The sequence below is a fragment of the Heterodontus francisci genome, chromosome 34, assembly GCF_036365525.1.
Source record: "Heterodontus francisci isolate sHetFra1 chromosome 34, sHetFra1.hap1, whole genome shotgun sequence".
NCBI classification, from domain to species: Eukaryota; Metazoa; Chordata; class Chondrichthyes; order Heterodontiformes; family Heterodontidae; genus Heterodontus; species Heterodontus francisci.
This window is the reverse complement of record NC_090404.1, coordinates 46,401,575-46,428,418: the sequence shown is the minus strand read 5'-3', so window position 1 is coordinate 46,428,418 and position 26,844 is coordinate 46,401,575. Positions and strand designations below refer to the sequence as shown.

Sequence of the window (26,844 nt, the reverse complement as noted above, 5' to 3'; positions counted from 1 at the left end):
TCAGTAACTGGAGTCACTGAGTGGTGTCAGTGAGTGGGGGCAGTAATTGGGGTCTGTGAATGGAGTGGAGTCAGTGCGTGCAGTCAGTGAGTGAAGTCAGTGAGTAGGGTCAGGGAGTGCGGTCAGTGAGTGCAGTCAGTGAGTGAAGTCAGAGAATGGAGTCAGTGAGTGGAGGCAGCGAGTGAGGATGGTGAGTGGAGTCAGTGAGTGGGGTCAGTGAGCAGATCAATGAGTGGTGTCAGTGAGTCGAGTCAGTGAGTTGGTCAGTGAGTGGAGTCTGTGAGAGGAGTCAGCGAGTGTGGACTGTGAGTGGAGTCTGTAAGTGGGTTCAGTGAGTGGATCAATGAGTGGAGTCATTGTGTTCAGTCAGTGAGTGAGGTCAGTGAGTGGGGGCAGTGAGTGCAGTCAGTAAGTGGGGTCAGTGAGCAGGTCAATGGCTGGGGCCAGTAAATGGAGTCAGTGAGTGGGGTTAGTGAGCGGAGTCAGGGAATGGGGTCATTGAGTGGAGTCACAGTGGAGTCAGTGAGTGGGGTTAGTGAGTGGGGTCAGTGAGTGGGGTCAGTGTGTGGAGTCAGTGTGCGGGATCAGTGAGTGAAGTCAGTGAGTGGAGTCAGTGAGTGGGGACAGTGCGTGGGGTCAGTGGGTGGATTCAGTTCATGGGGTCAGTGAGTGGGGTCAGAGAGGGGGGGTCAGTGAGAGGTGTCAGTCAGTGGCGGCAGTGAGTAGTGTCAGTAAGGGGAGTCAGTGATTGGTTCAGTGATTAAAGTCAGTGAGTGGAGATAGTGAGATGGGTCAGTGAGTGCAGTCAGTGAGTGCAGTCAGTGAGTGAAGTTGGTGAATTGAGTCAGTGAGTGGAGTCAGCGAGTGGAGTCAGTGAGTGGGGTCACTGACTGGGGTCAGTGAGTGGGGTCAGTGAATCGCGTGCAGTCATTGAGTGGAATCAGTGAGTGGAGTCAGCCAGAGGGGACAGTGGGTGGAGTCTGCGAGTGGGATCAGGGAGCGGTGTCAGGGAATGGTGTCATTGAGTGGAGACAGAGAGTGGAGTCAGTATGTGGGGTCAGTGAGCGCAGTCAGTGAGTGGGGTCAGTAAGTAGAGTCAGTGAGTGGGTTCAGTAAGTGGAGTCAGCGAGTGGGATCAGTGAGTAGGGACACTGAGTGGGGTCAGTGAGTGCATTCAGTGAGTGGGGTCAGCGAGTGGGGTCAGAGAGTGGTGACAGTCAGTGGGGGCAGTGATTGGAGTCAGTAAGTGGAGTCAGTGTTTGGTTCAGTGAGTAGAGTCAGTGAGTGGAGTCAGCCAGTGGGGTCTGTGAGTGGAGTCAGTGAGTGGAGACATTGAGTAGGGTCACGGTGTGGGGTCAGTGTATGGGGGCAGTGAGTGGGGTTAGTGAATGTAGTGCAGTCAGTGAGTGGAGTCAGTGAGTGAGGTCATTGAGTGGGGTCAGTGAGTGGGGGTAGTGAGTGGAGTCAGTGAATGGAGTGGAATCAGTGAGTGGAATCAGTGAGTAAAGTCAGTGAGTGGGGTCAGTGTGTGCAGTCAGTGAGTAGGGTCAGGGAGTGCAGTCAGTGAGTGGAGGCAGCGAGTGAGGACAGTGAGTGGAGTCAGTGAGTGGGGTCAGTGAGCAGATCAATGAGTGGTGTCAGTGAGTCGAGTCAGTGAGTTGGTCAGTGAGTGGATGTGGTGAGAGGAGTCAGCGAGTGTGGACCGTGAGTGGAGTCTGTCAGTGGAGTCAGTGAGTGGAGTCAGTGAGTGAGGTCATTAAGTGGGGTCAGCGAGTGGGGGTAGTGAGTGGGGTCAGTGAATGGAGTGGAATCAGTGAGTGGAATCAGTGAGTAAAGTCAGTGAGTGGGGTCAGTGTGTGCAGTCAGTGAGCGCAGTCAGTGAGTGGAGTCGGTGAATGGGGTCAGTGAGTGGAGTCAGCGATAGGATACAGAGAGTGGAGTCAGTGAATGGGGCCAGAGAGTGGATCAATGAGTGGTGTCAGTGAGTGGGTCAGTGAGTGGAGTAATTGAGTCGGGTCGGTGAGTGGGGTCAGTGAGTGCAGTGAGTGAGTAGCGTCAGACAGTGGGGTCAGTGAGCTGGTCAATGGTTGGTTTCAGTGAGTTGAGTCAGTGAGTGGAGTCAGCGAGAGTGGAAATTGAGTGGAGCATGTGAGTGGGGTCAGTGAGTGGAGTCAGTGGGTGGGTCAGTGAGTGGAGTAATCGGGTCGGGTCAGTGAGAGGGGTCAGTGAGTGCAGTCATTGAGTGGCGTCATTCAGTGGGGTCAGTGAGCAGGTCAATGGTTGGTTTCAGGGAGTGGAGTCAGGGAGTGGGGCCAGGGAATGGGGTCAGGAAATGGGGTCATTGAGTGGAGTCAGTTAGTGGAGTCAGTGGGTGGCGTCAGTGAACGGGGACAGTGAGTGGGGTCAGTGAGTGGAGTCAGTCAGTGGAGTCAGTGAGTGGGGACCGTGAGAGGGGTCAGTGAGTGGGGGCAGGGAATGGGGTCAGGAAATGGGGTCATTGAGTGGAGTCAGTTAGTGGAGTCTGTAAGTGGAGTCAGTGAGTGGAGTCAGTGAGTGAAGTCAGTGAGTAGGGTCAGGGAGTGCAGTCAGTGAGTGCAGTCAGTGAGTGAAGTCAGAGAATGGAGTCAGTGAGTGGAGGCAGCGAGTGAGGACAGTGAGTGGAGTCAGTGAGTGTGGTCAGTGAGCAGATCAATGAGTGGTGTCAGTGAGTCGAGTCAGTTAGTTGGTCAGTGAGTGGAGGATTGTGAGAGCAGTCAGCGAGTGTGGACCGTGAGTGGAGTCTGTCAGTGGAGTCAGTGAGTGGAGTCAGTGAGTGAGGTCATTAAGTGGGGTCAGCGAGTGGGGGTAGTGAGTGGGTCAGTGAATGGAGTGGAATCAGTGAGTGGAATCAGTGAGTAAAGTCAGTGAGTGGGGTCAGTGTGTGCAGTCAGTGACTGCAGTCAGTGAGTGGAGTCAGTGAGTGAGGTCATTAAGTGGGGTCAGCGAGTGGGGGTAGTGAGTGGGTCAGTGAATGGAGTGGAATCAGTGAGTGGAATCAGTGAGTAAAGTCAGTGAGTGGGGTCAGTGTGTGCAGTCAGTGACTGCAGTCAGTGAGTGGAGTCGGTGAATGGGGTCAGTGAGTGGATCAATGAGTGGTGTCAGTGAGTGGGTCAGTGAGTGGAGTAATTGAGTCGGGTCGGTGAGTGGGGTCAGTGAGTGCAGTGAGTGAGTAGCGTCAGACAGTGGGGTCAGTGAGCTTGTCAATGGTTGGTTTCAGTGAGTTGAGTCAGTGAGTGGAGTCAGCGAGAGTGGAAATTGAGTGGAGCCTGTGAGCGGGGTCAGTGAGTGGAGTCAGTGGGTGGGTCAGTGAGTGGAGTAATTGAGTGGCGTCATTCAGTGGGGTCAGTGAGCAGGTCAATGGTTGGTTTAAGGGAGTGGAATCAGGGAGTGGGGCCATAGAATGGGGTCAGGAAATGGGGTAATTGAGTGGAGTCAGTTAGTGGAGTCAGTGGGTTGGGTCAGTGAGCGGGGACAGTGAGTGGGGTCAGTCAGTGGAGTCAGTGAGTGCAGTCAGTGAGCGCAGTCAGTGAGTGAAGTATAGTGAATGAAGTCAGTGAGTGGAGGCAGCGAGTGAGGACTATGAGTGGAGTCTGTGCGTGGGGTCAGTGATTAGATCAATGGGTGGTTTCAGTGAGTGGAGGCAGCGAGTGGGTCACTGAGTGGAGTCTGTGAGTGGGGTCAGTGAGTGGAGTCAGTCAGTGTCGTCAGTGAGCAGGTCAATGAGTGGTGTCAGTAAGTGGAGTCAGTGAGTGAGGTCAGTGAGTGCATTCAGTGAGTGGGGTCAGTGAGTGTGGTCAGGGAGTGGTGACAGTCAGTGGGGGCAGTGAGTGGAGTCAGTAAGTTTAGTCAGTGTTTGGTTCAGTGAGTGGAGTCAGTGAGTGGAGTCAGCGAGGGGGTCAGTGAGTGGAGTCAGTGAGTGGAGACAGTGTGTGGGGTCACTGAAATAAAAATAAGAAATGCTGGAACCACTCAGCAGGTCTGGCAGCATCTGTGAAAAGAGAAGCAGAGTTAACGTTTCGGGTCAGTGACCCTTCTTCGGAACTGACAAATATTAGAAAAGTCACAGGTTATAAGCAAGTGAGGTGAATTAGAATTAGAATTAGAATTAGAATTAGAACATTACAGCGCAGTACAGGCCCTTCGGCCCTCGATGTTGCGCCGACCTGTGAAACCATCTGACCTACACTATTCCATTTTCATCCATATGTCTATCCAATGACCACTGAAACGCCCTTAAAGTTGGCGAATCTATTACTGCTGCAGGCAGGGCGTTCCACGCCCTTACTACTCTCTGTGTCAAGAAACTACCTCTGACATCTGTCCTATATCTTTCACCCCTCAACTTGAAGCTATGTCCCCTCGTGTTTGCCATCACCATCCGAGGAAAAAGACGCTCACTATCCACCCTATCTAACCCTCTGATTATCTTATATGTCTCTATTAAGTCACCTCTCCTCCTCCTTCTCTCCAACGAAAACAACCTCAAGTCCCTCAGCCTTTCCTCGTAAGACCTTCCCTCCATACCAGGCAACATCCTAGCAAATCTCCTCTGCACCCTTTCCATAGCTTCCACATCCTTCCTATAATGCGGTGACCAGAACTGCATGCAATACTCCAGGTGCGGTCTCACCAGAGTTTTGTACAGCTGCAGCATGACCTCGTGGCTCCGAAACTCGATCCCCCTACTAATAAAAGCTAACACACCATATGCCTTCTTAACAGCCCTATTAACCTGGGTAGCAACCTTCAGGGATTTATGCACCTGGACACCAAGATCTCTCTGTTCATCTACACTACCAAGAGTCTTCCCATTAGCCCAGTACTCTGCATTCCTGTTACTCCTTCCAAAGTGAATCACCTCGCACTTTTCCGCATTAAACTCCATTTGCCATCTCTCAGCCCAGCTCTGCAGCCTATCTATGTCCCTCTGTACCCTACAACATCCTTCGGCACTATCCACAACTCCACCGACCTTAGTGTCATCTGCAAATTTACTAACCCACCCTTCTACACCCTCTTCCAGGTCATTTATAAAAATGACAAACAGCAGTGGCCCCAAAACAGATCCTTGCGGTACACCACTAGTAACTAAACTCCAGGATGAACATTTGCCATCAACCACCACCCTCTGTCTTCTTTCAGCTAGCCAATTTCTGATCCAAAGCTCTAAGTCACTTCAACCCCATACTTCCGTATTTTCTGCAATAGCCTACCGTGGGGAACCTTATCAAACGCCTTACTGAAATCCATATACACCACATCCACTGCTTTACCCTCATCCACCTGTTTGGTCACCTTCTCGAAAAACTCAATAAGGTTTGTGAGGCACGACCTACCCGTCACAAAACCGTGCTGACTATCTCTAATGAACTTATTCTTTTCAAGATGATTATAAATCCTGTCTCTTATAACCTTTTCCTACATTTTACTCACAACCGAAGTAAGGCTCACAGGACTATAATTACCAGGGCTGTCTTTAGGTGGGGGTGGGGCAAGAGATAACAAAGGAGATCTAGATTGGACCAAGCCACATAGCTGACCAAAAGGTCACGGAGCAAAGGCAAACAATATGTTAATGGTGTGTTGAAAGACAAAGCATTAGTACAGATTAGGTGCTAATACGCTGAATATTGAACAGCAGCAAGTGCAAACCTGAAAAAAGCAGTGGGTCAGCAAACTGAACAAACTAAGATGAAATGAAATTAATTCCAAAAAAAAAAGATGGTAAAAAATGTCAGTGAGTGGGGTCGGCGAGCGCGGTCGGTGCGTGGGGTCAGTGAGTGGGGTCAGTGAGTGGAGTCAGTAAGTGGAGTTGGTGGGTGGGGTCAGTGAGTGGTGTCAGTGATTGGGGTCAGCGAGTGTGGAAATTGAGTGGAGCCTGTGAGTGGGGTCAGTAAGTGGACTCAGTGAGTGGGTCAGTGAGTGGAGTAATTGAGTCAGGTCAGTGAGAGGGGTCAGTGAGTGCAGTCATTGAGTGGCGTCATTCAGTCGAGTCAGTGAGCAGGGCAATGGTTGGTTTCAGTGAGTGGGGGTCAGGGAGTGGTGCCAGGGAATGGGGTCAGGAAATGGGGTCATTGAGTGGAGTCAGTTAGTGGAGTCAGTGAGTGGGGTCGCTGAGCGGGGACAGTGAGTGGGGTCAGTGAGTGGAGTCAGTCAGTGAAGTCAGTGAGTGGGGACAGTGAGTGGGGTCAGTGAGTGGGGTCAGAGTGTGGAGTCAGTGAGTGGGGTCAGTCAGTGGAGTCAGTGAGGGCAGTCAGTGAGCGCAGTCAGTGAGTGAAGTATAGTGAATGAAGTCAGTGAGTGGAGGCAGCGAGTGAGGACAATGAGTGGAGTCTGTGAGTGGGGTCAGTGATTAGATCAATGAGTGCTTTCAGTGAGTGGAGTCAGCGAGTGGGTCACTGAGTGGAGTCTGTGAGTGGGGTCAGTGAGTGGAGTCAGTCAGTGTGGTCAGTGAGCAGGTCAATGGGTGGTGTCAGTGAGTGGAGTCAGTGAGTGAGGTCAGTGAGTAGGGACACTGAGTGGGGTCAATGAGTGCATTCAGTGAGTGGGGTCAGTGAGTGTGGTCAGGGAGTGGTGACAGTCAGTGGGGGCAGTGAGTGGAGTCAGTAAGTTTAGTCAGTGTTTGGTTCAGTAAGTGGAGTCAGTAAGTTGAGTCAGCGAGGGGGTCAGTGAGTGGAGTCAGTGAGTGGAGACAGTGTGTGGGGTCACTGAAATAAAAACAAGAAATGCTGGAACCACTCAGCAGGTCTGGCAGCATCTGTGAAAAGAGAAGCAGAGTTAACGTTTCGGGTCAGTGACCCTTCTTCGGAACTGACAAATATTAGAAAAGTCACAGGTTATAAGCAAGTGAGGTGGGGGTGGGGCAAGAGATAACAAAGGAGGTCTAGATTGGACCAAGCCACATAGCTGACCAAAAGGTCACGGAGCAAAGGCAAACAATATGTTAATGGTGTGTTGAAAGACAAAGCATTAGTACAGATTAGGTATTAATGCGTTGAATATTGAGCAGCAGCAAGTGCAAACCTGAAAAAAGCAGTGGGTCAGCAAACTGAACAAACTAAGATGAAATGAAATAAATGCAAAAAAAAAAGATGGTAAAAAATGTCAGTGAGTGGGGTCAGCGAGCGCGGTCAGTGCGAGGGGTCGGTGAGTGCGGTCAGTGAGTGGTGTCAGTGAGTGGAGTCAGTAAGTGGAGTTGGTGGGTGGGGTCAGTGAGCGGTGTCAGTGATTGGGGTCAGTGTGTAGGTCAGTGGGTGGGGTCTGTGAGTGGAGTCAGTGAGTGCAGTCAGTGAGTGGATTCAACGAGTGGGGTCAGTGAGTAGAGTTAGTAAGTGGGGTCAGTGTGTGGTGTCAGTAAGTGGAGTCCGTGAGTGGAGTCTGTGAATGACGTCAGTGAGTGGTGTCATTCAGTGAAGTAATTGAGTGGGGTCAGTGAGTGGGGGCAGTGAGTGGGGTCAGTAAATGAAGTGGAGTCAGTGAGTGGAGTCAGTGAGTGGAGTCAGTCAGTGGAGTCCGTGTGTGGGGACAGTGAGTGGGGTCAGTGCGTGGGGTCAGAGAGTGGAGTCAGTGAGTGGGGTCAGTGAGTGGGGTCAGTGAGTGGGGGCAGTGAGTGGGGTCAGTGAATGGAGTGGAGTCAGTGTGTGAGGTCAGTGAGTTGGGTCAGTGAGTGGAGCAAGTGAAGGGGGTCAGTGAGTGCAGTCAGTGAGTACATTGCGTGAATGGAGTCAGTGGGTGGGGTCAGTGAGCGGGGCCTGTGAGTGGATTCAGTCAGTGGTGTCAGTGAGTGGTGTCACTGAGTGGTGTCAGTAAGTGGTGTCTGTGAGATGGGTCAGTAAGTGGGGTCAGTGAGTGGGGTCAGTGATTAGGTCAGTGGGAGGGGTCAGTGAGTGGAATCACGATGTGGAGTCAGTGATTGGAGTCAACGAGTGAAGTCAGTAAGTGGAGTCAGCGAGTTTAGTCAGCGAGTGTGAAAAGTGAGTGGAGTCTGTGAGTGAAGTCAGTGAGTGGAGAGAGCAAGTGGGTGAGTGGGTGGTGTAAGTAAATGGTGTCAGTGAGTGTAGTCAGCGAGTGTGAAAAGTGAGTGGAGTCGGTGCGTGGGGTCAGTAAGCAGGTCAATGGGTGGTGTCAATGAGTGGGGTCAGTGAGTGAGGTCAGTGAGTGGAGTAAGTGTGTGGGGTCAGTGTGTACCGTCAGTGAATGCAGTCAGTTAGTGAAATCCGTGAATGGAGTCAGTGAGTGCAGGCAGCGAGTGAGGACCATGTCGGAGTCTGTGAGTGGGGTCAGTGAGTGGATCAATGAGTGGTGTCACTGAGTGGAGTCAGAGAGTGGATCAGTAGATGGAGTATGTGAGTGGAGTCAGTGAGTGGATGAATGACTGGTGTCAGTTAATGGGGTCAGTGTGTGGGGTCGGTGAGTGCAGTCCGTGAGTGTAGTCAGTGAGTGGGTTCAGTGAGTGGAGTCAGTGAGTGGAGTCAGCGGGTGGGTTCAGTGCGTGGAGTACTTGAGTGGAGTCAGTGAGTGGCGTCAGTGAGTGCCGTCAGTGAGTGCAGTCAGTGTATGAAGTCGGTGAATGGATTCAATTAGTGGCGGCAGCTAGTGAAGACAGTGAGTGGAGTATGTTAGTGGGGTCAGTGAGTGGATCAATGAGTGTTGTATGTGAGTGGGGTCAGTGAGTGCCGTCAGTGAGTGCAGTCAGTTAGTGATATCCGTGAATGGAGTCAGTTAGAGGAGGCAGCGAATGAGGACAATGAGTGGAGTCTGTGAGTGAAGTCAGTGAGTCGGGTCAGTGAGTGTGTTACTGAGTGGAGTAAGTGAGTGGGTTCAGTGAGCCGGGTCAGTGAGTGTGGTCAGTGAGTGGAGTCTGTGAGTGGGTTCAGAGTGTGGGGTCAGTCAGTGTAGTCAGCGAGTGGGGGCATTGAATGGAGTCAGTAAATTGAGTCACTGAGTGGGGTCAGTGAGTGTGATCAGTGAGTGGAGTCTGTGAGTGGGGTCAGAGTGTGGGGTCAGTGAGTGTAGTCAGTGAGTGGGGACAGTGAATGGAGTCAGTAACTGGAGTCACTGAGTGGGGTCAGTGAGTGGGGGCCGTGAGTGGGGTCAGTGAATGGAGTGGAGTCAGTGCATGACGTCAGTGAGTTGGGTCAGTGAGTCGAGTCAGTGAGGGGCGTCAGTGAGTGCAGTCAATGAGTGCAGTCAGTGAGTACATTCCGTGAATGGAGTCTGTGAGTGGGGTCAGTGAACGGGGTCAGTGAGTGGATTCAATCAGTGGGGTCAGTGAGTGGGGTCAGTGAGTGGTGTCAGTAAGTGGAGTCTGTGAGTGGGGTCAGTAAGTGGGGTCAGTGAGTGGGGTCAGTGATTAGGTCAGTGGGCGGGGTCAGTGAGTGGAATCACGAAGTAGAGTCAGTGATTTGGGTCAGTAGGTTGTGTCGGTGAGTGGAGTCAGTGAATGGGTCAGTGATTGGAGTCAATGAGAGAAGTCAGTGAGCGGGGTCAGTGAGTAGTTCAATGGGTGGGGTCAGTGAGTGGAGTCAGTGAGTGGGGTCAGCGAGTGGAGTCAGCAAGTTGGGTCAGTGATTAGGTCAGTGGGCGGGGTCAGTGAGTGGAATCACGAAGTAGAGTCAGTGATTTGGGTCAGTAGGTTGTGTCGGTGAGTGGAGTCAGTGAATGGGTCAGTGATTGGAGTCAATGAGAGAAGTCAGTGAGCGGGGTCAGTGAGTAGTTCAATGGGTGGGGTCAGTGAGTGGAGTCTGTGAGTAGGGTCAGTGAGTGGATCAATGAGTGCTGTCAGTGAGTGGAGTCAGAGAGTGGGTCATTGAGTGGAGTACGTGAGTGGAGTCAGTGAGTGGGTCAATGACTGGAGTCAGTTAGTGGAGTCAGTGAGTGGGGCAGTGAGTGGAGTCAGTGTGTGGGGTCAGTGTGTGGGGTCGGTGAGTGCAGTCCGTGAGTGTAGTCAGTGAGTGGGTTCAGTGAGAGGAGTCAGCGAGTGGGGTCAGTCAGTGGAGTCAATGAGTGGAGTCAGAGAGTGGGTCAGTGAGTGGAGTATGTGAGTGGAGTCCATGCGTGGGGTCAATGAGTGCCGTCAGTGAGTGCAGTCAGTGTATGAAGTAGGTGAATGGATTCAATTAGTGGATTCAGCGAGTGGGGTCAGGGAATGGGGTCATTGAGTGTAGTCGTTGAGTAGAGTCAGTGAGTTAGGTCAGCAAGCACGGTCAGTGCGTGGGGTCAGTGAGTGGGGTCAGTGAGTGGAGTCAGTAAGTGGAGTCAGCGAGTGGTGTCAGTAAGTGGTATCAGTGAGTGGGGTCAGTGAGTGGGGTCAGTGAGTGGAGTCAGTAAGTGGAGTCAGCGAGTGGTGTCAGTAAGTGGTGTATGTGAGTGGGGTCAGTGAGTGGGGTCAGTGAGTGGGGTCAGTGATTAGGTCAGTGGGTGGGGTCAGTGAGTGGGGTCAGTGAGTGGTGTCAGTGATTTGGGTCAGTAGGTTGTGTCAGTGAGTGGAGTCAGTGAGTGGGTCAGTGATTGGAGTCAATGAGAGAAGTCAGTGAGTGGGGTCAGTGAGTGGAGTCAGTGAGTGGGGTCTGCGAGTGGAGTCAGCGAGTTGGGTCAGGGAATGAGGTCATTGAGTGGAGACTGTAAGTGGAGTCACTGAGTGGGGTCAGTGAGTGCAGTCTGTGAGTGGAGTCAGTGAGTGTAGTCAGCGAGCGTGAAAAGTAAGTGGAGTCTGTGAGTGGGGTCAGTGAGTGGATCATTGAGTTGAGTCAGTGAGTGGGTCAGTACGTGGGGTCAGTGAGTGGGGTCAGTGAGTGAGGTCTGTGAGTTGGGTCGGACAGTGGGGCCAGTGAGCAGGTCAATGGGTGTTGTCAATGAGTGGGGTCAGTGAGTGAGGTCAGTGAGTGGAGTAAGTGAGTGGGGTCAGTGTGTGCCGTCAGTGAGTGCATTCCGTGAATGGAGTCAGTGAGTGGGGTCAGTGAACGGGGTCAGTGAGTGGATTCAATCAGTGGGGTCAGTGAGTGGGGTCAGTGAGTGGTGTCAGTAAGTGGAGTCTGTGAGTGGGGTCAGTGAGTGGGGTCAGTGAGTGGGGTCAGTGATTAGGTCAGTGGGCGGGGTCAGTGAGTGGAATCACGAAGTAGAGTCAGTGATTTGGGTCAGTAGGTTGTGTCGGTGAGTGGAGTCAGTGAATGGGTCAGTGATTGGAGTCAATGAGAGAAGTCAGTGAGCGGGGTCAGTGAGTAGTTCAATGGGTGGGGTCAGTGAGTGGAGTCAGTGAGTGGGGTCAGCGAGTGGAGTCAGCAAGTTGGGTCAGGGAATGTGGTCATTGAGTGGAGTCAGTGAGTGCAGGCAGCGAGTGTGAAAAGTAAGTGGAGTCTGTGAGTGTGGTCAGTGAGTGGATCATTAAGTTGAGTCAGTGAGTGGGTCAGTGAGTGGGGTCAGTGAGTGCAGTCTGTGAGTTGGGTCGGACAGTGGGGTCAGTGAGCAGGTCAATGGGTGGTGTCAATGAGTGGAGTCAGAGGGTGGGTCAGTGAGTGGAGGACGTGAGTGGAGTCAGTAGTGGGTCAATGACTGCAGTCAGTTAGTGGAGTCAGTGAGTGGGTCAGTGAGTGGAGTCAGTGTGTGGGGTCAGTGTGTGGGGTCGGTGAGTGCAGTCTGTGCGTGTAGTCAGTGAGTGGGGTCAGTGAGTAAGGACAGTGGGTGGAGTCTGTGAGTAGGGTCAGTGAGTGGATCAATGAGTGCTGTCAGTGAGTGGAGTCAGAGAGTGGGTCATTGAGTGGAGTACGTGAGTGGAGTCAGTGAGTGGGTCAATGACTGGAGTCAGTTAGTGGAGTCAGTGAGTGGGGCAGTGAGTGGAGTCAGTGTGTGGGGTCAGTGTGTGGGGTCGGTGAGTGCAGTCCGTGAGTGTAGTCAGTGAGTGGGTTCAGTGAGAGGAGTCAGCGAGTGGGGTCAGTCAGTGGAGTCAATGAGTGGAGTCAGAGAGTGGGTCAGTGAGTGGAGTATGTGAGTGGAGTCCATGCGTGGGGTCAATGAGTGCCGTCAGTGAGTGCAGTCAGTGTATGAAGTCGGTGAATGGATTCAATTAGTGGATTCAGCGAGTGGGGTCAGGGAATGGGGTCATTGAGTGTAGTCGTTGAGTAGAGTCAGTGAGTTAGGTCAGCAAGCACGGTCAGTGCGTGGGGACAGTGAGTGGGGTCAGTGAGTGGAGTCAGTAAGTGGAGTCAGCGAGTGGTGTCAGTAAGTGGTATCTGTGAGTGGGGTCAGTGAGTGGGGTCAGTGAGTGGAGTCAGTAAGTGGAGTCTGCGAGTGGTGTCAGTAAGTGGTGTATGTGAGTGGGGTCGGTGAGTGGGGTCAGTGAGTGGGGTCAGTGATTAGGTCAGTGGGTGGGGTCAGTGAGTGGAGTCACGAAGTGGTGTCAGTGATTTGGGTCAGTAGGTTGTGTCAGTGAGTGGAGTCAGTGAGTGGGTCAGTGATTGGAGTCAATGAGAGAAGTCAGTGAGTGGGGTCAGTGAGTAGTTCAATGGGTGGGGTCAGTGAGTGGAGTCAGTGAGTGGGGTCTGCGAGTGGAGTCAGCGAGTTGGGTCAGGGAATGAGGTCATTGAGTGGAGACTGTAAGTGGAGTCACTGAGTGGGGTCAGTGAGTGCAGTCTGTGAGTGGAGTCAGTGAGTGTCGTCAGCGAGCGTGAAAAGTAAGTGGAGTCTGTGAGTGGGGTCAGTGAGTGGATCATTGAGTTGAGTCAGTGAGTGGGTCAGTACGTGGGGTCAGTGAGTGGGGTCAGTGAGTGAGGTCTGTGAGTTGGGTCGGACAGTGGCGCCAGTGAGCAGGTCAATGGGTGTTGTCAATGAGTGGGGTCAGTGAGTGAGGTCAGTGAGTGGAGTAAGTGAGTGGGGTCAGTGTGTGCCGTCAGTGAGTGCAGTCAGTCAGTGAAATCCGTGAATGGAGTCAGTTAGTGCAGGCAGCGAGTGAGGAGAGTGAGATGAGTCTGTGCGTGGGGTCAGTGAGTGGATCAATGATTTGTGTCAGTAACTGGAGTCAGAGAGTGGGTCAGTGAGTGGGGTCAGTGAGTGGAGTCAGCAAGTGGGGTCAGGGAATGGAGTTATTGAGTGGAGTCATTGAGTGTAGTTAGTAAGTAGGGTCAGTGAGGGCAGCCAGTGAGTGCAGTCAGTGAGTGGCGTCGGTTAGTGGAGTAAGCGAGTGCGTACAGTAAGTGGAGTCTGTAAGTGGAGTCAGTGAGCGGATCAATGAGTGGAGTCAGTGAGTTGGTCAGTGAATGGAGTAAGTAAGTGGTGTCAGTGAGTGGGGTCAGTGAGTGCGGGCAGTGAGTGGAGTCTGTAAGTGGAGTCAGCGAGTGGGGTTAATGAGTGGAGTCAGTGAGCGGATTCTCTGAGTGGGGTCAGTGATTGCGGGCAGTGAGTGGGGTCAGTGAATGGTGTGGATTCACTGAGTCGAGTCAGTGAGTGAAGTCAGTGTGTTGGGTCTGTAAGTGGAGTTAGTGAGTGCAGTCAGTGAGTGCAGTTAATGTGTGGAGTCGGTGAATGGAATCACTGCGTGGAGTCAGCGAGTGCGGACAGTGAATGGAGGCTGTGAGTGGGGTCAGTGACTGGATCATTGAGTGGTTTCATTGAGTGGAGTCAGTGAGTGGGTCAGTGTGTTGAGTCAGTAAGTGGAGTCAGTGAGTGGGGTCAGTGAGTAGTACAATTGGTGGGGTATGTGAGTAGTGTCAGTGAGTGGGGTCCGTGAGTGGATTCAGCGAGTGGGGTCAGGGAATGGGGTCATTGAGTGTCGTCATTGAGTAGAGTCAGTGAGTTAGGTCAGTGAGCGCGGTCAGTGCGTGGGGTCAGTGAGTGGGGTCAGTGAGTGGAGTCAGTAAGTGGAGTCAGCGAGTGGTGTCAGCAAGTGGTATCTGTGAGTGGGTCAGTGAGTGGGGTCAGTGAGTGGAGTCAGTAAGTGGAGTCAGCGAGTGGTGTCAGTAAGTGGTGTATGTGGGTGGGGTCAGTGAGTGGGGTCAGTGAGTGGGGTCAGTGATTAGGTCAGTGGGTGGGGTCAGTGAGTGGAGTCACGAAGTGGAGTCAGTGATTTGGGTCAGTAGGTTGTGTCAGTGAGTGGAGTCAGTGAGTGGGTCAGTGATTGGAGTCAATGAGAGAAGTCAGTGAGTGGGGTCAGTGAGTAGTTCAATGGGTGGGGTCAGTGAGTGGAGTCAGTGAGTGGGGTCTGCGAGTGGAGTCAGCGAGTTGGGTCAGGGAATGAGGTCATTGAGTGGAGACCGTAAGTGGAGTCACTGAGTGGGGTCAGTGAGTGCAGTCAGTGAGTGGAGTCAGTGAGTGTAGTCAGCGAGTGTGAAAAGTAAGTGGAGTCTGTGAGTGGGGTCAGTGAGTGGATCATTGAGTTGAGTCAGTGAGTGGGTCGGTACGTGGGGTCAGTGAGTTGGGTCAGTGAGTGAGGTCTGTGAGTTGGGTCGGACAGTGGGGTCAGTGAGCAGGTCAATGGGTGGTGTCAATGAGTGGGGTCAGTGAGTGAGGTCAGTGAGTGGAGTAAGTGAGTGGGGTCAGTGTGTGCCGTCAGTGAGTGCAGTCAGTTAGTGAAATCCGTGAATAGAGTCAGTTAGTGCAGGCAGCGAGTGAGGAGAGTGAGATGAGTCTGTGCGTGGGGTCAGTGAGTGGATCAATGAGTTGTGTCAGTAACTGGAGTCAGAGAGTGGGTCAGTGAGTGGGGTCAGTGAGTGGAGTCAGCAAGTGGGGTCAGGGAATGGAGTTATTGAGTGGAGTCATTGAGTGGAGTCATTGAGTGTAGTCAGTAAGTAGGGTCAGTGAGGGCAGCCAGTGAGTGCAGTCAGTGAGTGGCGTCGGTTAGTGGAGTAAGCGAGTGCGTACAGTAAGTGGAGTCTGTAAGTGGAGTCAGTGAGCGGATCAATGAGTGGAGTCAGTGAGTTGGTCAGTGAATGGAGTAAGTGAGTGGTGTCAGTGCGTGGGGTCAGTGAGTGCGGGCAGTGAGTGGAGTCTGTAAGTGGAGTCAGCGAGTGGGGTTAATGAGTGAAGTCAGTGAGTGGATTCTCTGAGTGGGGTCAGTGATTGCGGGCAGTGAGTGGGGTCAGTGAATGGTGTGGATTCACTGAGTCGAGTCAGTGAGTGAAGTCAGTGTGTTGGGTCGGTAAGTGGAGTTAGTGAGTGCAGTCAGTGAGTGCAGTTAATGTGTGGAGTCGGTGAATGGAATCACTGCGTGGAGTCAGCGAGTGCGGACAGTGAATGGAGGCTGTGAGTGGGGTCAGTGACTGGATCATTGAGTGGTTTCATTGAGTGGAGTCAGTGAGTGGGTCAGCGTGTGGAGTCAGTGAGTGGAGTCAGTGAGTGGGGTCAGTGAGTAGTACAATTGGTGGGGTATGTGAGTAGTGTCAGTGAGTGGGGTCCGTGAGTGGATTCAGCGAGTGGGGTCAGGGAATGGGGTCATTGAGTGTCGTCATTGAGTAGAGTCAGTGAGTTAGGTCAGTGAGCGCGGTCAGTGAGTGGGGTCAGTGAGTGGGGTCAGTGAGTGGAGTCAGTGAGTGGAGTCAGCGAGTGGTATCAGTAAGTGGTGTATGTGAGTGGGGTCAGTGAGTGGGGTCAGTGAGTGGGGTCAGTGATTAGGTCAGTGGGCGGGGTCCGTGAGTGGAGTCACGAAGTGGAGTCAGTGATTTGGGTCAGTAGGTTGTGTCAGTGAGTGGAGTCAGTGAGTGGGTCAGTGATTGGAGTCAATGAGAGAAGTCAGTGAGTGGGGGTTGTGAGTAGTTCAATGGGTGGGGTCTGTCAGTGGAGTCAGTGTGTGGGGTCAGCGAGTGGAGTCAGCGAGTTGGGTCAGGGAATGAGGTCATTGAGTGGAGTCAGTAAGTGGAGTCACTGAGTGGGGTCAGTGAGTGCAATCAGTGAGTGGAGTCAGTTGGTGTAGTCAGCGAGTGTGAAAGGTAAGTGGAGTCTGTGAGTGGGGTCAGTGAGTGGATCATTGAGTTGAGTCAGTGAGTGGGTCAGTGAGTGGGGTCAGTGAGTGGGGTCAGTGAGTGCAGTCTGTGAGTTGGGTCGGACAGTGGGGTCAGTAAGCTGGTCAATGGGTGATGTCAATGAGTGGGGTCAGTGAGTGAGGTCTGTGAGTGGAGTAAGTGAGTGGGGTCAGTGTGTGCCGTCAATGAGTGCTTTCAGTTAGTGAAATCCGTGAATGGAGTCAGTTAGTGCAGGCAGCGAGTGAGGAGAGTGAGTGGAGTCTGTGCGTGGGGTCAGTGAGTGGATCAATGAGTTGGGTCAGTGACTGGAGTCAGAGAGTGGAATCAGAGGGTGGGTCAGTGAGTGGTGTAAGTGAGTGGAGTCAGTGAGTGGATCAATGACTGGAGTCAGTTAGTGGAGTCAGTGAGTGGGTCAGTGAGTGGGGTCGGTGAGTGGAGTCAGCGAGTGGGGTCAGTGAGTGGGGTCAGTGAGTGGGGTTAGTGATTAGGTCAGTGGGCGGGGTCAGTGAGTGGAGTCACGATGTGGAGTCAGTGATTTGGCTCAGTAGGTTGTGTCAGTGAGTGGAGTCAGTGAGTGGGTCAGTGATTGGAGTCAATGAGAGGGGTCAGTGAGCGGTGTCAGTGAGTGGGGTCAGTGTGTAGGTCAGTGGGTGGGGTCAGTGAGTGGAATCAGTGCATGGAGTCAGTGAGTGGGTGCAGTGAGTGCAGTCAGTGAGTGGATTCTGCGAGTGGGGTCAGTGAATAGAGTCAGTGAGTGGGGGCAGTGACTGGGGGCAGTGAATGGAGTGGAATCAGTGAGTGTGGTCTGTGAATGGCGTCAGTGAGTGGTATCATTCAGTGGCGTCATTGAGTGGGGTCAGTGTGTGAAGTCAGTGAGTGAGGTCCGTGTGTGGCGTCAGTGAGTGGGGTCTGTAAGTGGAGTCAGCGAGTGGGGTCAGGAAATGGAGTTATTGAGTGGAGTCATTGAGCGGAGTCAATAAGTGGGGTCAGTGAGGGCAGCCAGTGAGTGCAGTCAGTGAGTGGCGTCGGTTAGTGGAGTAAGCGAGTGCGTACAGTAAGTGGAGTCTGTAAGTGGGGTCAGTGAGCGGATCAATGAGTGGAGTCTGTAAGTGGGGTCAGTGAGCGGATCAATGAGTGGAGTCTGTAAGTGGGGTCAGTGAGCGGATCAATGAGTGGTGTCAGTGAGTGGGGTCAGTGAGTACGGGCAGTGAGTGGAGTCGGTAAGTGGAGTCAGCGAGTGGGGTTAATGAGTGGAGTCAGTGAGCGGATTCTCTGAGTGGGGTCAGTGATTGCGGGCGGTGAGTGGGGTCAGTCAATGGTGTGGATTCACTGAGTCGAGTCAGTGAGTGAAGTCAGTGTGTTGGGTCGGTAAGTGGAGTTAGTGAGTGCAGTCAGTGAGTGCAGTTAATGTGTGGAGTCGGTGAATGGAATCACTGCGTGGAGTCAGCGAGTGGGGACAGTGAATGGAGGCTGTGAGTGGGGTCAGTGACTGGATCATTGAGTGGTTTAATTGAGTGGAGTCAGTGAGTGGGTCAGTGTGTGGAGTCAGATGAGTGGAGTCAGTGAGTGGGGTCAGTGAGTAGCACAATTGGTGGGGTAGGTGAGTGGAGTCAGTAAGTGGGGTCAGTGAGTGGATTCAGCGAGTGGGGTCAGGGAATGGGGACAGCGAACGTTAGTGGGGTCAGTGAGTGGCGCCAGTGAGTGGAGTCAGTGATTGGGGTCAGTGAGTCGGGTCTGTGAATGGCGTCAGTGTGTGGTGTCTGTGAGTGGCGTGATTGAGTGGGGTCTGTGTGTGAAGCCAGTGAGTGAGGTCAGTGAGTGGCGTCAGTGAGTGGGGTCGATGAATGGAGTCAGTTAGTGGAGTCACCGAGTGGGGTCAGTTAGTGGAGTCAGCGAGTGGGGTCAGTGAGCACAGTCGGTAAGTGGGGTCAGTGAGTGTGGTCACTGAGTGAAGTCAGTAAGTGGGGGCAGTGAGTGGGGTCAGTGAATGGAATGGAATCAGTCTGTGGAGTCAGTGTGTGGAGTCAGTGAGTGGGGTCAGTGAGAGGAGTCAGTGAGTGGGGTCAGTGAGTGTACTCAGTGAGTGGAGTCAGTGAGTGGAGTCGGTGAATGGAATCAGTGAGTGGTGTCAGTTAGTAGGTCAGTGGGTGGCGTCAGTGAGTGGGGTCACTAAGTGGATCAATGAGTGAGGTCAGTGAGTAGGTCAATGGGTGGGGTCAGTATGTAGAGTCAGTGAGTGGGGTCAGTGAGTGGTGTCAGTGAGTGAGGTCACTGAGTGGAGTCAGCGAGTGGGGTCAGGGAATGGTGTCATTGAGTGGAGCCTGTGATGGAGTCAGTGAGTGGGGTCTGTGAGTGGGGTCTTTGTGCGGGGTCAGTGAGTGGATTTAGTGAGTGGGGTCAGTGAGTGGGGTCAGTGAGTGGTGTCAGTAAGTGGAGTCGGTGAGTCGTGCCAGTGTGCGGGGTCAGTGAGTGGGTTCAGTGAATAGGTCAGTGGGTGGGGTCTGTGAGTGTTGTCAGTGAGTGGGGTCAGTGAGGTGGGTCAGTGAGTAGTTTCAGTGAGTACGTCAGTGGGTGGGGTCTGTGAGTGGAGTCAGTAAGTGGAGTCAGTGAGTGGGGTCAGTGTGTGCGGTCAGTGAGTGTAATCAGTGAGTGCAGGCAGCGAAAGGGGTCAGTGAGTGGTGTCAGTGAGTGGTTGCATGAGTGGAGTCAGTGATTGGGGTCAGTGAGTCGGTCAGTGGTTGGGGTCAGTGAGTGGAGCCAGTGAATGGAGTCAGTGAGTGGGGTCTGTGAGCGAGGTCAGTGAGTGGGGTCAGTGAGTTGGTCAGTGGGTGGGGTCAGTGAGTGGAGTCAGTAAGTGGAGTCAGTGAGTGGAGTCAGTGCAAGAGCAAGGAAATTATGACAAACATGTATAAATCACTTGGGCCTCAACGGGAGGACTGTGTCCAATTCTGGGCACCAGACTTTAGGACGGATATTAAGACAGCAGAGAGGATGCAGACCAGATTCTCAAGATTGGTTTCTTGGACGATGAATGCCAGTTACTGGATAGATACTGGAGATGATGGTCCTCTTCTGCTTGGTGAAGAGAATATTGAGTGGGGATTTGACAGAGATTAGCAAAATCATGTGGGGTTTGGACAGAAGAGATAGGGAGGAACTGTTGATATGGGTGTAAGGATCAAGAACACAGGATGCAGAGTTTAGATGATTGGCAAAAGAAGCAACGGCGACATGAGGAATCTTTTGTGCAGTGTGTGGTTAGGATCTACAGTAAAATACCTGAGAGTATGGTGGAGGCAGATTCAATCCAAAGCTTTAAAAGAAACGTGGAGAATTATCTGAAGAGAAAAGAAATGCAGGGCTATGGGCTTATGGTGAGGGAATGGGACTTGGTGAGTTGCTCTTGCAGAGATTTGGCACAGACACAATGGACCAAATGGCCTCCTTCAGACCGTAATGAATCTTTGATTCTATGATTATCTGATTTCTATTGCACTGAATCTGAAAATGTCTCTTGATTTCATTCCTGAAAAGGTCATTTCTAATGTTAAGATTAGACCAGAGATTATGCAGAATTTCACCAGTGGAAATAGGGGTCCTTGTGATATCGATGATTTAATATCAGAACCTGAAATGGAGGAGGAATACGGCTTGAGGAGCTGGCGAGTCTATGTCTGGCTAATGCCATTCCCAAGGAGGTGAACTGAGTCAGATATGAGGTTACATAGTTTGTAATGGGGGCAGAAGATGAGTATTTAACAGTTAAAAGACGTTTTAAAAGTAAGTGAAAATTCTTGTGTATTTACATTTTACCAATGTTTTATTTAAAGTTGTTTTTAAAGTGATCAAAAGCAGTGCAAATCATAACAATACACTTGCTTTTGAGCAGAAGACGCAATGGGCATAACTTCAGCTCGTGATGTAATTAGGGGTTGCGTCTTCGGTCAGATTCTGGCTTGCTGCAAGGCCTCACTGCTTCTCTTGTGGGTGGATCATGCTGCATGAAGAATTTAAGATGCTCATTGCGGCGAATTAACTCGATAAGTTTGCATTTCTCCGCGTTATCAGGGGGATGCCGCTGCTTTGCTGCTGACAGTAAAATCCGAACCCAAACCTTTCTGGTACAAGCTGAGCAACTCTCTTCCACACGTACGCGATGTCCCAGGGACCCTGAACGGAATCGCTGATCCCTCTTCTAAAGGTTTACTTGAAAAAGCACCGGATTTTAGATTACATCTATCACATCCTTGGAACATTCCAAATAAATAGATGAAATGCAATTGTACACCACTAATCCCACGTTCTCCATTATTTCCTCAATCAAGCTTGTCCGACACAATTTTATTTTAATAAATCCGTGTTGGTTGCTATTTACCAACACATGTTATTTCAAATATCAATTAATTTTGCCCTGCTACTTGCTCACAAGAATTTCTGCTGCCAAAGATGTTCGTCTGACCGGCCTTTATTACGGGGTGTCCTCACCTCTTTTTAAGTAGTGGTGTAATATTTGCAATCCTCCCGTCTTGTTGACCTTCCCTGCATCGAAATAAAGTTACAAAATATTACCAGAGACTTCGCTATTCCTACATTTACTCTCTTCAATAATTTTGGATCTATCCCATTAGGTTCAGTCAACCTCTCTGCTTTGAGTACTTCAACCTATTTTCTTCTTTTTATCCCAGCCAATTGCTCTACCCTTCCTCCTTTGCAGTGACATTGGCAAGTTTCTCTGTAGTTGTGAAAACAAATTGGAGTTAATCACATAATGCCTGAATTTATTGTAAGCATTTAATGTATTTACAATATAAGTGAATAGGTCGTGGACAATTTACAGTCACTTATATAATTAGCTGCTGTAATGAATGAATTTGTGTTTCTGCCAAAAATTATGCCCATTCCTAGTGACTGTACCTTGATGTGCTGGGAAAAATACTGGGCTACTGTGATCCAGAAAGCCAGCAGTTAACCAAAAGAAACAAATTACTTTTAAGTGCATTCAGGAAAATGGCCCAGAATTAAGATGGATGTAATACCAAAAACAAGCCTGGAGAAAATGTAATAGGGAACATTATACTCAAGTTTTCTGATGATGCTGTTAGGTGGAAAAGCAATGCTTTGCTTGCCTAGACATGTCAGCTGCGTTTCAGCTGAAGTACTGTTTCAAAGAGCTTTTGAGTCAGGTACATATAACCTGGGATCACACAGACTGGAGCTGAATAGTGATCAGGGAATAGTGATCAGGAGTGAGAACTTAGCTGAAGTTTCCTTCAGGACCAGAATATCTCTGGTCAGTCATATCTTGTTCTGAGGGCACTTAACTCAGCATTAATGGGTTGAAACCCATGACTCCTCCTATACAAGGTTCATTTTCACCATTGCACCCGTCGATTAAACTTTTCATTATCGTAACTGTATCTAGGATCATATTTGTAACCACTGGGTATTTCACTTTAGAGACTTGTCAGGTCCCTTGAAAAAAAATCGATTCCATCAAAACAAAACCACGAGTTCAGCAGCTGCTGCGTTATTCTGTTTGATTCAATTAGTGTAATTAATGTAAAACATCAATCCATCTAATTATCACCCTGGAGCCTTACATCAGGTATAAATGTAAGAATCCTTGAGTGCAGTTCTGAGCGTGCTTCGAGCTTCTGAAAGAAATGCACGTATCACTAAAAGGTCTTGTGTTTGCCATTTACTATCCTGCTCTTGCAGCTATTGGGATTCCAGGTAAAGTACTGTAGTTAGTTATTAATTATGGAAATCACTGATTGCGTGTGTCACTGCTCATTTCTTGTAGCGCTTCTGCATATTATGGCTACCCTGTCTCCCCTTGAACGGGTTAATTTCTCCACCTTAACTGGAAAATTTCATCCCTCCAAATGGTATAATTTCTCCCCTTTTACAGTATTATCTTTCCACAATAACAGCATTTTGTTTTTAGATTTAGAGATACAGCATTGAAACAGGCCCTTCGGGCCACCGAGTCTGTGCTGACCATTAACCACCCATTTATACTAATCCTATATTCCTACCACATCCTCACCTGTCCCTATATTCCCCTAACACCTACCAAGACCAGTAGCAATTTATAAAGGCCAATTTACCTATCAACCTGCAAGTCTTTTGGCTTGTGGGAGGAAACCAGAATACCCGGAGAAAACCCACGCAGACACAGGGAGAACTTGCAAACTCCACACAAGCAGTACCCAGAATTGAACCCGGGTCGCTGGAACTGTGAGACTGCAGTGCTAACCACTGTGCCGTATTAAGACTCGATTTTAACAATATATTTCTCCATTTAGTGTTATAAATTCTCGTCATTAGTGTTCTAATTTCTGTAGTTTAGAATTGTCATTTCTCCACATTACTGGCAATTTCTTTACATTACCAGTATAATTTCTGCTGCTTGCCGGTGTCACTTTCCGCTTTCATGGTATCATTTCACCTCTTCAGCGGTATAATTTGCCCATTAGCCAGAGTAACTTCTCCTGTTTAAATGTATAATTTAGTGTTTCTAACTGTATAATTTCCCCCTTTACTTGTGCCATGGCATGGTGCAAATGATGTTTGATTATATTATTGACACTGTTACTGTTTGTGAATTCACACTGTTTTAACAGTTTGTATAGAGTTGTATTATGTTGTTGGCATTGTTGCTGTGGCTGTTATAACAGTATAAATGTAATTGTTCTGTGTTATTGATACCGTTATTATCGGTGCAGCATCAAACAGTTATCATGCATAAATATAGTTCAGTTGTGTTTTTGAGACAGTGTCTAAAGTGAATTATCACACTGTCATCACAGTGTACATGGATGTCTATTGTGTTAATAATATTGACAGTAGATGTCTGATTTTCACAAATAATTCATTGATTCAAATTATTCAACAATTAAATAAATCCGTAGTGAATATAATTAATTAATTCATGGAAGCGCCATTTTTAGAATCCATTTGTTGCAAAATTATAAACAATGTAACAAGAGCCTTTTTCTGAATGAATCTGTACGTACACTAAAGTCACAGAGTGCAATATTTCTGCTCTCAGTTTCTAACCAGCACTACTTCAGACCAGCTCTCCCCTTTCACATAGCTGCTGCTGAGTGTTCAGCAGTGACCATTACTGAGTGTGAATGTTAATTCTGATCCAAGCCCCCGGAAAGATCCTGGAGTAATTCCATCTTCAATTTGTTATCCATATTTTGTGAGGTGGCATAATAGGTGACGTTTCTCACGTCTGAGTCAAAAAGTTTTATTTTCAATACCCACTGTAGCACACAACTGTTTATGTAGTCTGACAATGCAGCACGTTACTGAGGAAGTTCTGCACAGTAGGAGGGCTCTTTCCTCGAATGAGATCTCATAATCTGCCAGTTATGATGATTCAGATCGACGCTGACGTTTCCAGGTGATTAACAGGAGATGTGGTCGGAATTTTCACTGCATCCTCAACGCCATCCTCTGTTAGATGATGTTTTCAAACAAATTGGAAAACTAATTTTTCCAACAATTAATCATTTTACCATAAATAATCAGAAGAGGGCCTTTCGGGTCCTGTGTAGGATACCATTTTAACTCCAAGATTTTTCTTACTTTCTAGTTACTTTACAATTTTATTGTTGTTCTGTATTGTTCAGTCTTAAATATCTTCTATAAAATGTTACTGAAGTCATTTTATTGTCTGTGTGATGCTCCTACTTTGGTTTGTAGTGGTCTCCAATGAATTTTACTTCTCCATTTTGTGTGACTGTATTATTATACAGTCCAATATCATCGACCAATTTAATTTTCTATATGGATGATTATTTTAAACGCAGAAATAAATGTAACTAGGTTAAGCTATAGTTTTAAATCAGGATCAAGTGTGAAACCTATGAATCTTTCAAAAACATCAGTAAAACGGCTGATTTTGTTTGGAGTCAGACCAGTGATTTTACTGTTCTCGCTCGCCCACACAAATGCATTCTCCCTCTTTATCTCAATCTCTCTTTGTCTTTATTATAGCTAACTTGGCAGTGATTGTGATCCTTTCCCGAGGAAGATGCGGTCTCTCCAGGTGCATCACTTACTACCTGATGTCTATGGCTGTAACGGATCTCTTGCTCATGATCACCGCTGTGATATTAAACCGGATTGCTGGTATTTATTTCCCAGTCAGTTTCCTGTCCATCACGCCAGTATGCATTCTCCGCTCTATCCTAAATTATGGAATCATTGACTGTTCTGTCTGGTTAACTGTCAGTTTTACTTTTGATCGGTTTATGGCCATTTGTTGCCAGAAGCTGAAAATAAAATATTGCACTGAGAAAACAGCAGCATGGGTTATAGGAATCGTTTCCACGCTGAGCTGTTTAAAAAATTGCGTCCTATATTTTATATACGAGCCTTTGTATATAATTAACAATGTACCCTGGTTCTGCAACATGAAATCAATATTTTATACATCACCTGCATGGGCTGCATTTGACTGGATTCACCACATTTTAACGCCTTGTCTCCCATTCATTCTGATTTTACTGTTCAATGCTCTGACTGTCAGAAATATTCTTCTGTCCAGTAGAGGCCGTAGGAGACTCCGGGCCCACAGCAGTGGTTGCAATCAGAGTGACCCAGAGATGGAGAAGCGGAGAAAGTCCATTGTTTTACTCTTTTGCATCTCGGGCAGTTTCATCCTTTTATATTTGCTACTTCTTCTAACTTTCCTTTATGTCCGTATTGCAAAACTTAGCTATTTCTCTGGTACCAATTTCAATGAATCGAATTTTATTCTGGACGAAAGCGGATTTATGCTTCAGCTTTTGAGTTCCTGTGTCAATCCATTTATTTATGCAGGGACCCAGAGAAAATTCAGAGAGGAGTTAAAGAACGGGATGAAATACCCACTGAGTCTAATTGTTAAATTGATTAAATGATGAAAATGGTATAATCCAACATGAATTGCACTTTACATTCCATCCATTGCTGATCTTTTCCATGTCAAATTCATGTTCCAGAAATATTACCACTCTCATTGAGATTTTTATCTATTGTGTGAATTTAGGAATATATAAGTTACGCCACATCACTACACAATTCAGTGCTCTAAAAGGTTGCCACTTAGTTTCCTGTTCTCGTCCCCGAGCTGAGTCAGGCTTGATACATTCCCAGCAGTCCTGAGGGCCCTGGGGCATCGTTACATTCATGTGGGCGACATTTTGATCTCTGATCTGCTATTAGATATTAAGTTTAACAGTTAAACTGGAGGAATATCAATATCCGTGATGGGAAAGGATTGGGTCTTAAGGGCAGTACAGGTGCTGAAATGGAAATGTGTACTGCCCTATGCACCAGTCCCCAATCGATTGAACCGTCAAACAGACGCACCCTTGTGCCCATAAACATAGGAACGGTGGAAATAGTGGAGGGAAAAGATAAAACACCGTCCTGGCCAATTTCTAAGCTTTCCATTGGCCAATTAGTACGATACCCACCATGCCATGAGACAAAATACGATTAACATAACAAATCCACTCTTTAAAAGTGATACAAACATTAAACACCTAAAACATAAAAAAAATAAACGTATCAAACTAAATGGGGATATTCTCTTCAATATCGACTATGCACGACAGCCACTTTAAATTCTCCCATCCTGATAGTCCCATGATGCAATGATAATGAAAGTTTTGCCGAATAATAGAACTGATGAAAGGTCATTGACCTGAAACTTTACTTTTGTTTCTCTCTACACAGATACCAACCAGCCTGCTGAGTATACCCAGTATTTTTCTGTTTTTATCGCAATGTTTAATCTCTGTTATATAATTGCTCCTAAATTGTGTTTTTTATTGGTTATATTGATAAACGGACAGAAGTGAATTTGTGCAAAATTAGATAAGTTATTAAGTTCAAAGACACAACACCTGAAAGTGGGGTGCAATCTGATTCCCTCGAGGCTCTTAAAAGGCGCAGTGGCGCAGTGGTCAGCACCGCAGTTTCACAGCTCCAGGAAACCGGGTTCGATTCCGGGTACTGCCTGTGTGGAGCTTGCAAGTTCTCCCTGTGTCTGCTGTATTTCTAATCTAATCCAAAGCAATCAGATGTGTACTGGAAGAGGGCTATTGCTTTAGGATTTGTGGGTATAAAGCTGGGTTGAGGGACTGATTTGGACATCTGGATTAAAGAGCCAGCATGTGCAAGACGGGACGAAACACCTCCTTCACTTCTGTAATATTCTACTATTATAAATGCATTAAAAGCACATTTACAATTTAAAACGTGGATTATTTTAGATGCAATAGAAACAAACCAATTGATTAGATTACAGTACATTTACATATGCATACATATGTGAATATGATATTATTGCTATCATACAGACATGGTTGAGGGAGGGGCAGGACTGGCAACTCAATATTCCAGGGTATATAATCTTCAGGAGTGACAGGGGAGGGGGTAAAAGAGGAGTTGGCATTGCACTATTGATCAAGGAGTCAATTACTGAAGTGGGGGGATGATATTTTAGAAGGTTCTTCAAATGAGGCCACATGGTTAGAACTTAAATACAAAAAAGGGGCAATCACTTGGCTGGGAGTGTGCTACAGGCCTCCAAACAGTCAGGGAGAGATGAACGAACAGATGTGTAGGCAAATCTCAGAGAGGTGTAAAAATAATAGGGTAATAATAGTAGGGGATTTTAACCTCTTCAATATCAACTGGATAGTCTTAGTGCAAATGGCTTAAAGGGGTGGAATTCCTAAAATGCATACAGGAGAGCTTTTTGAGCCTGAACGTAGAAAGCCCTAAAAGAGAAGTGGCGGGACTAGACCTAATCTGTGATAGAGCTGTTGGTGGGCGAGCACTTTGGAGATAG

At 48.9% G+C, this 26,844-nt stretch overlaps 1 protein-coding gene across 1 annotated transcript; it reads left to right on the top strand.

The window, feature by feature from the left end:
* Window positions 1–22,422: 22,422 nt before the first annotated feature.
* LOC137348883 (probable G-protein coupled receptor 139) lies at window positions 22,423–24,904 on the top strand. Its single transcript, XM_068014116.1, has 2 exons — window positions 22,423–22,447; window positions 23,997–24,904. The coding sequence occupies exons 1-2, from the start codon at window positions 22,423–22,425 to the stop codon at window positions 24,902–24,904; spliced, it is 933 nt and encodes a 310-aa protein (XP_067870217.1).
* The last annotated feature ends 1,940 nt before the right edge of the window (window positions 24,905–26,844 follow it).

Excerpts from the sequence above, each read along its gene's own strand:
- LOC137348883 (XM_068014116.1), top strand. The coding sequence starts at position 22,423 with ATGGTATCATTTCACCTCTTCAGCG. Across the intron at positions 22,448-23,996 it reads ATCATTTCACCTCTTCAGCG|CTAACTTGGCAGTGATTGTG; the intron begins GTATAATTTGCC and ends TCTTTATTATAG.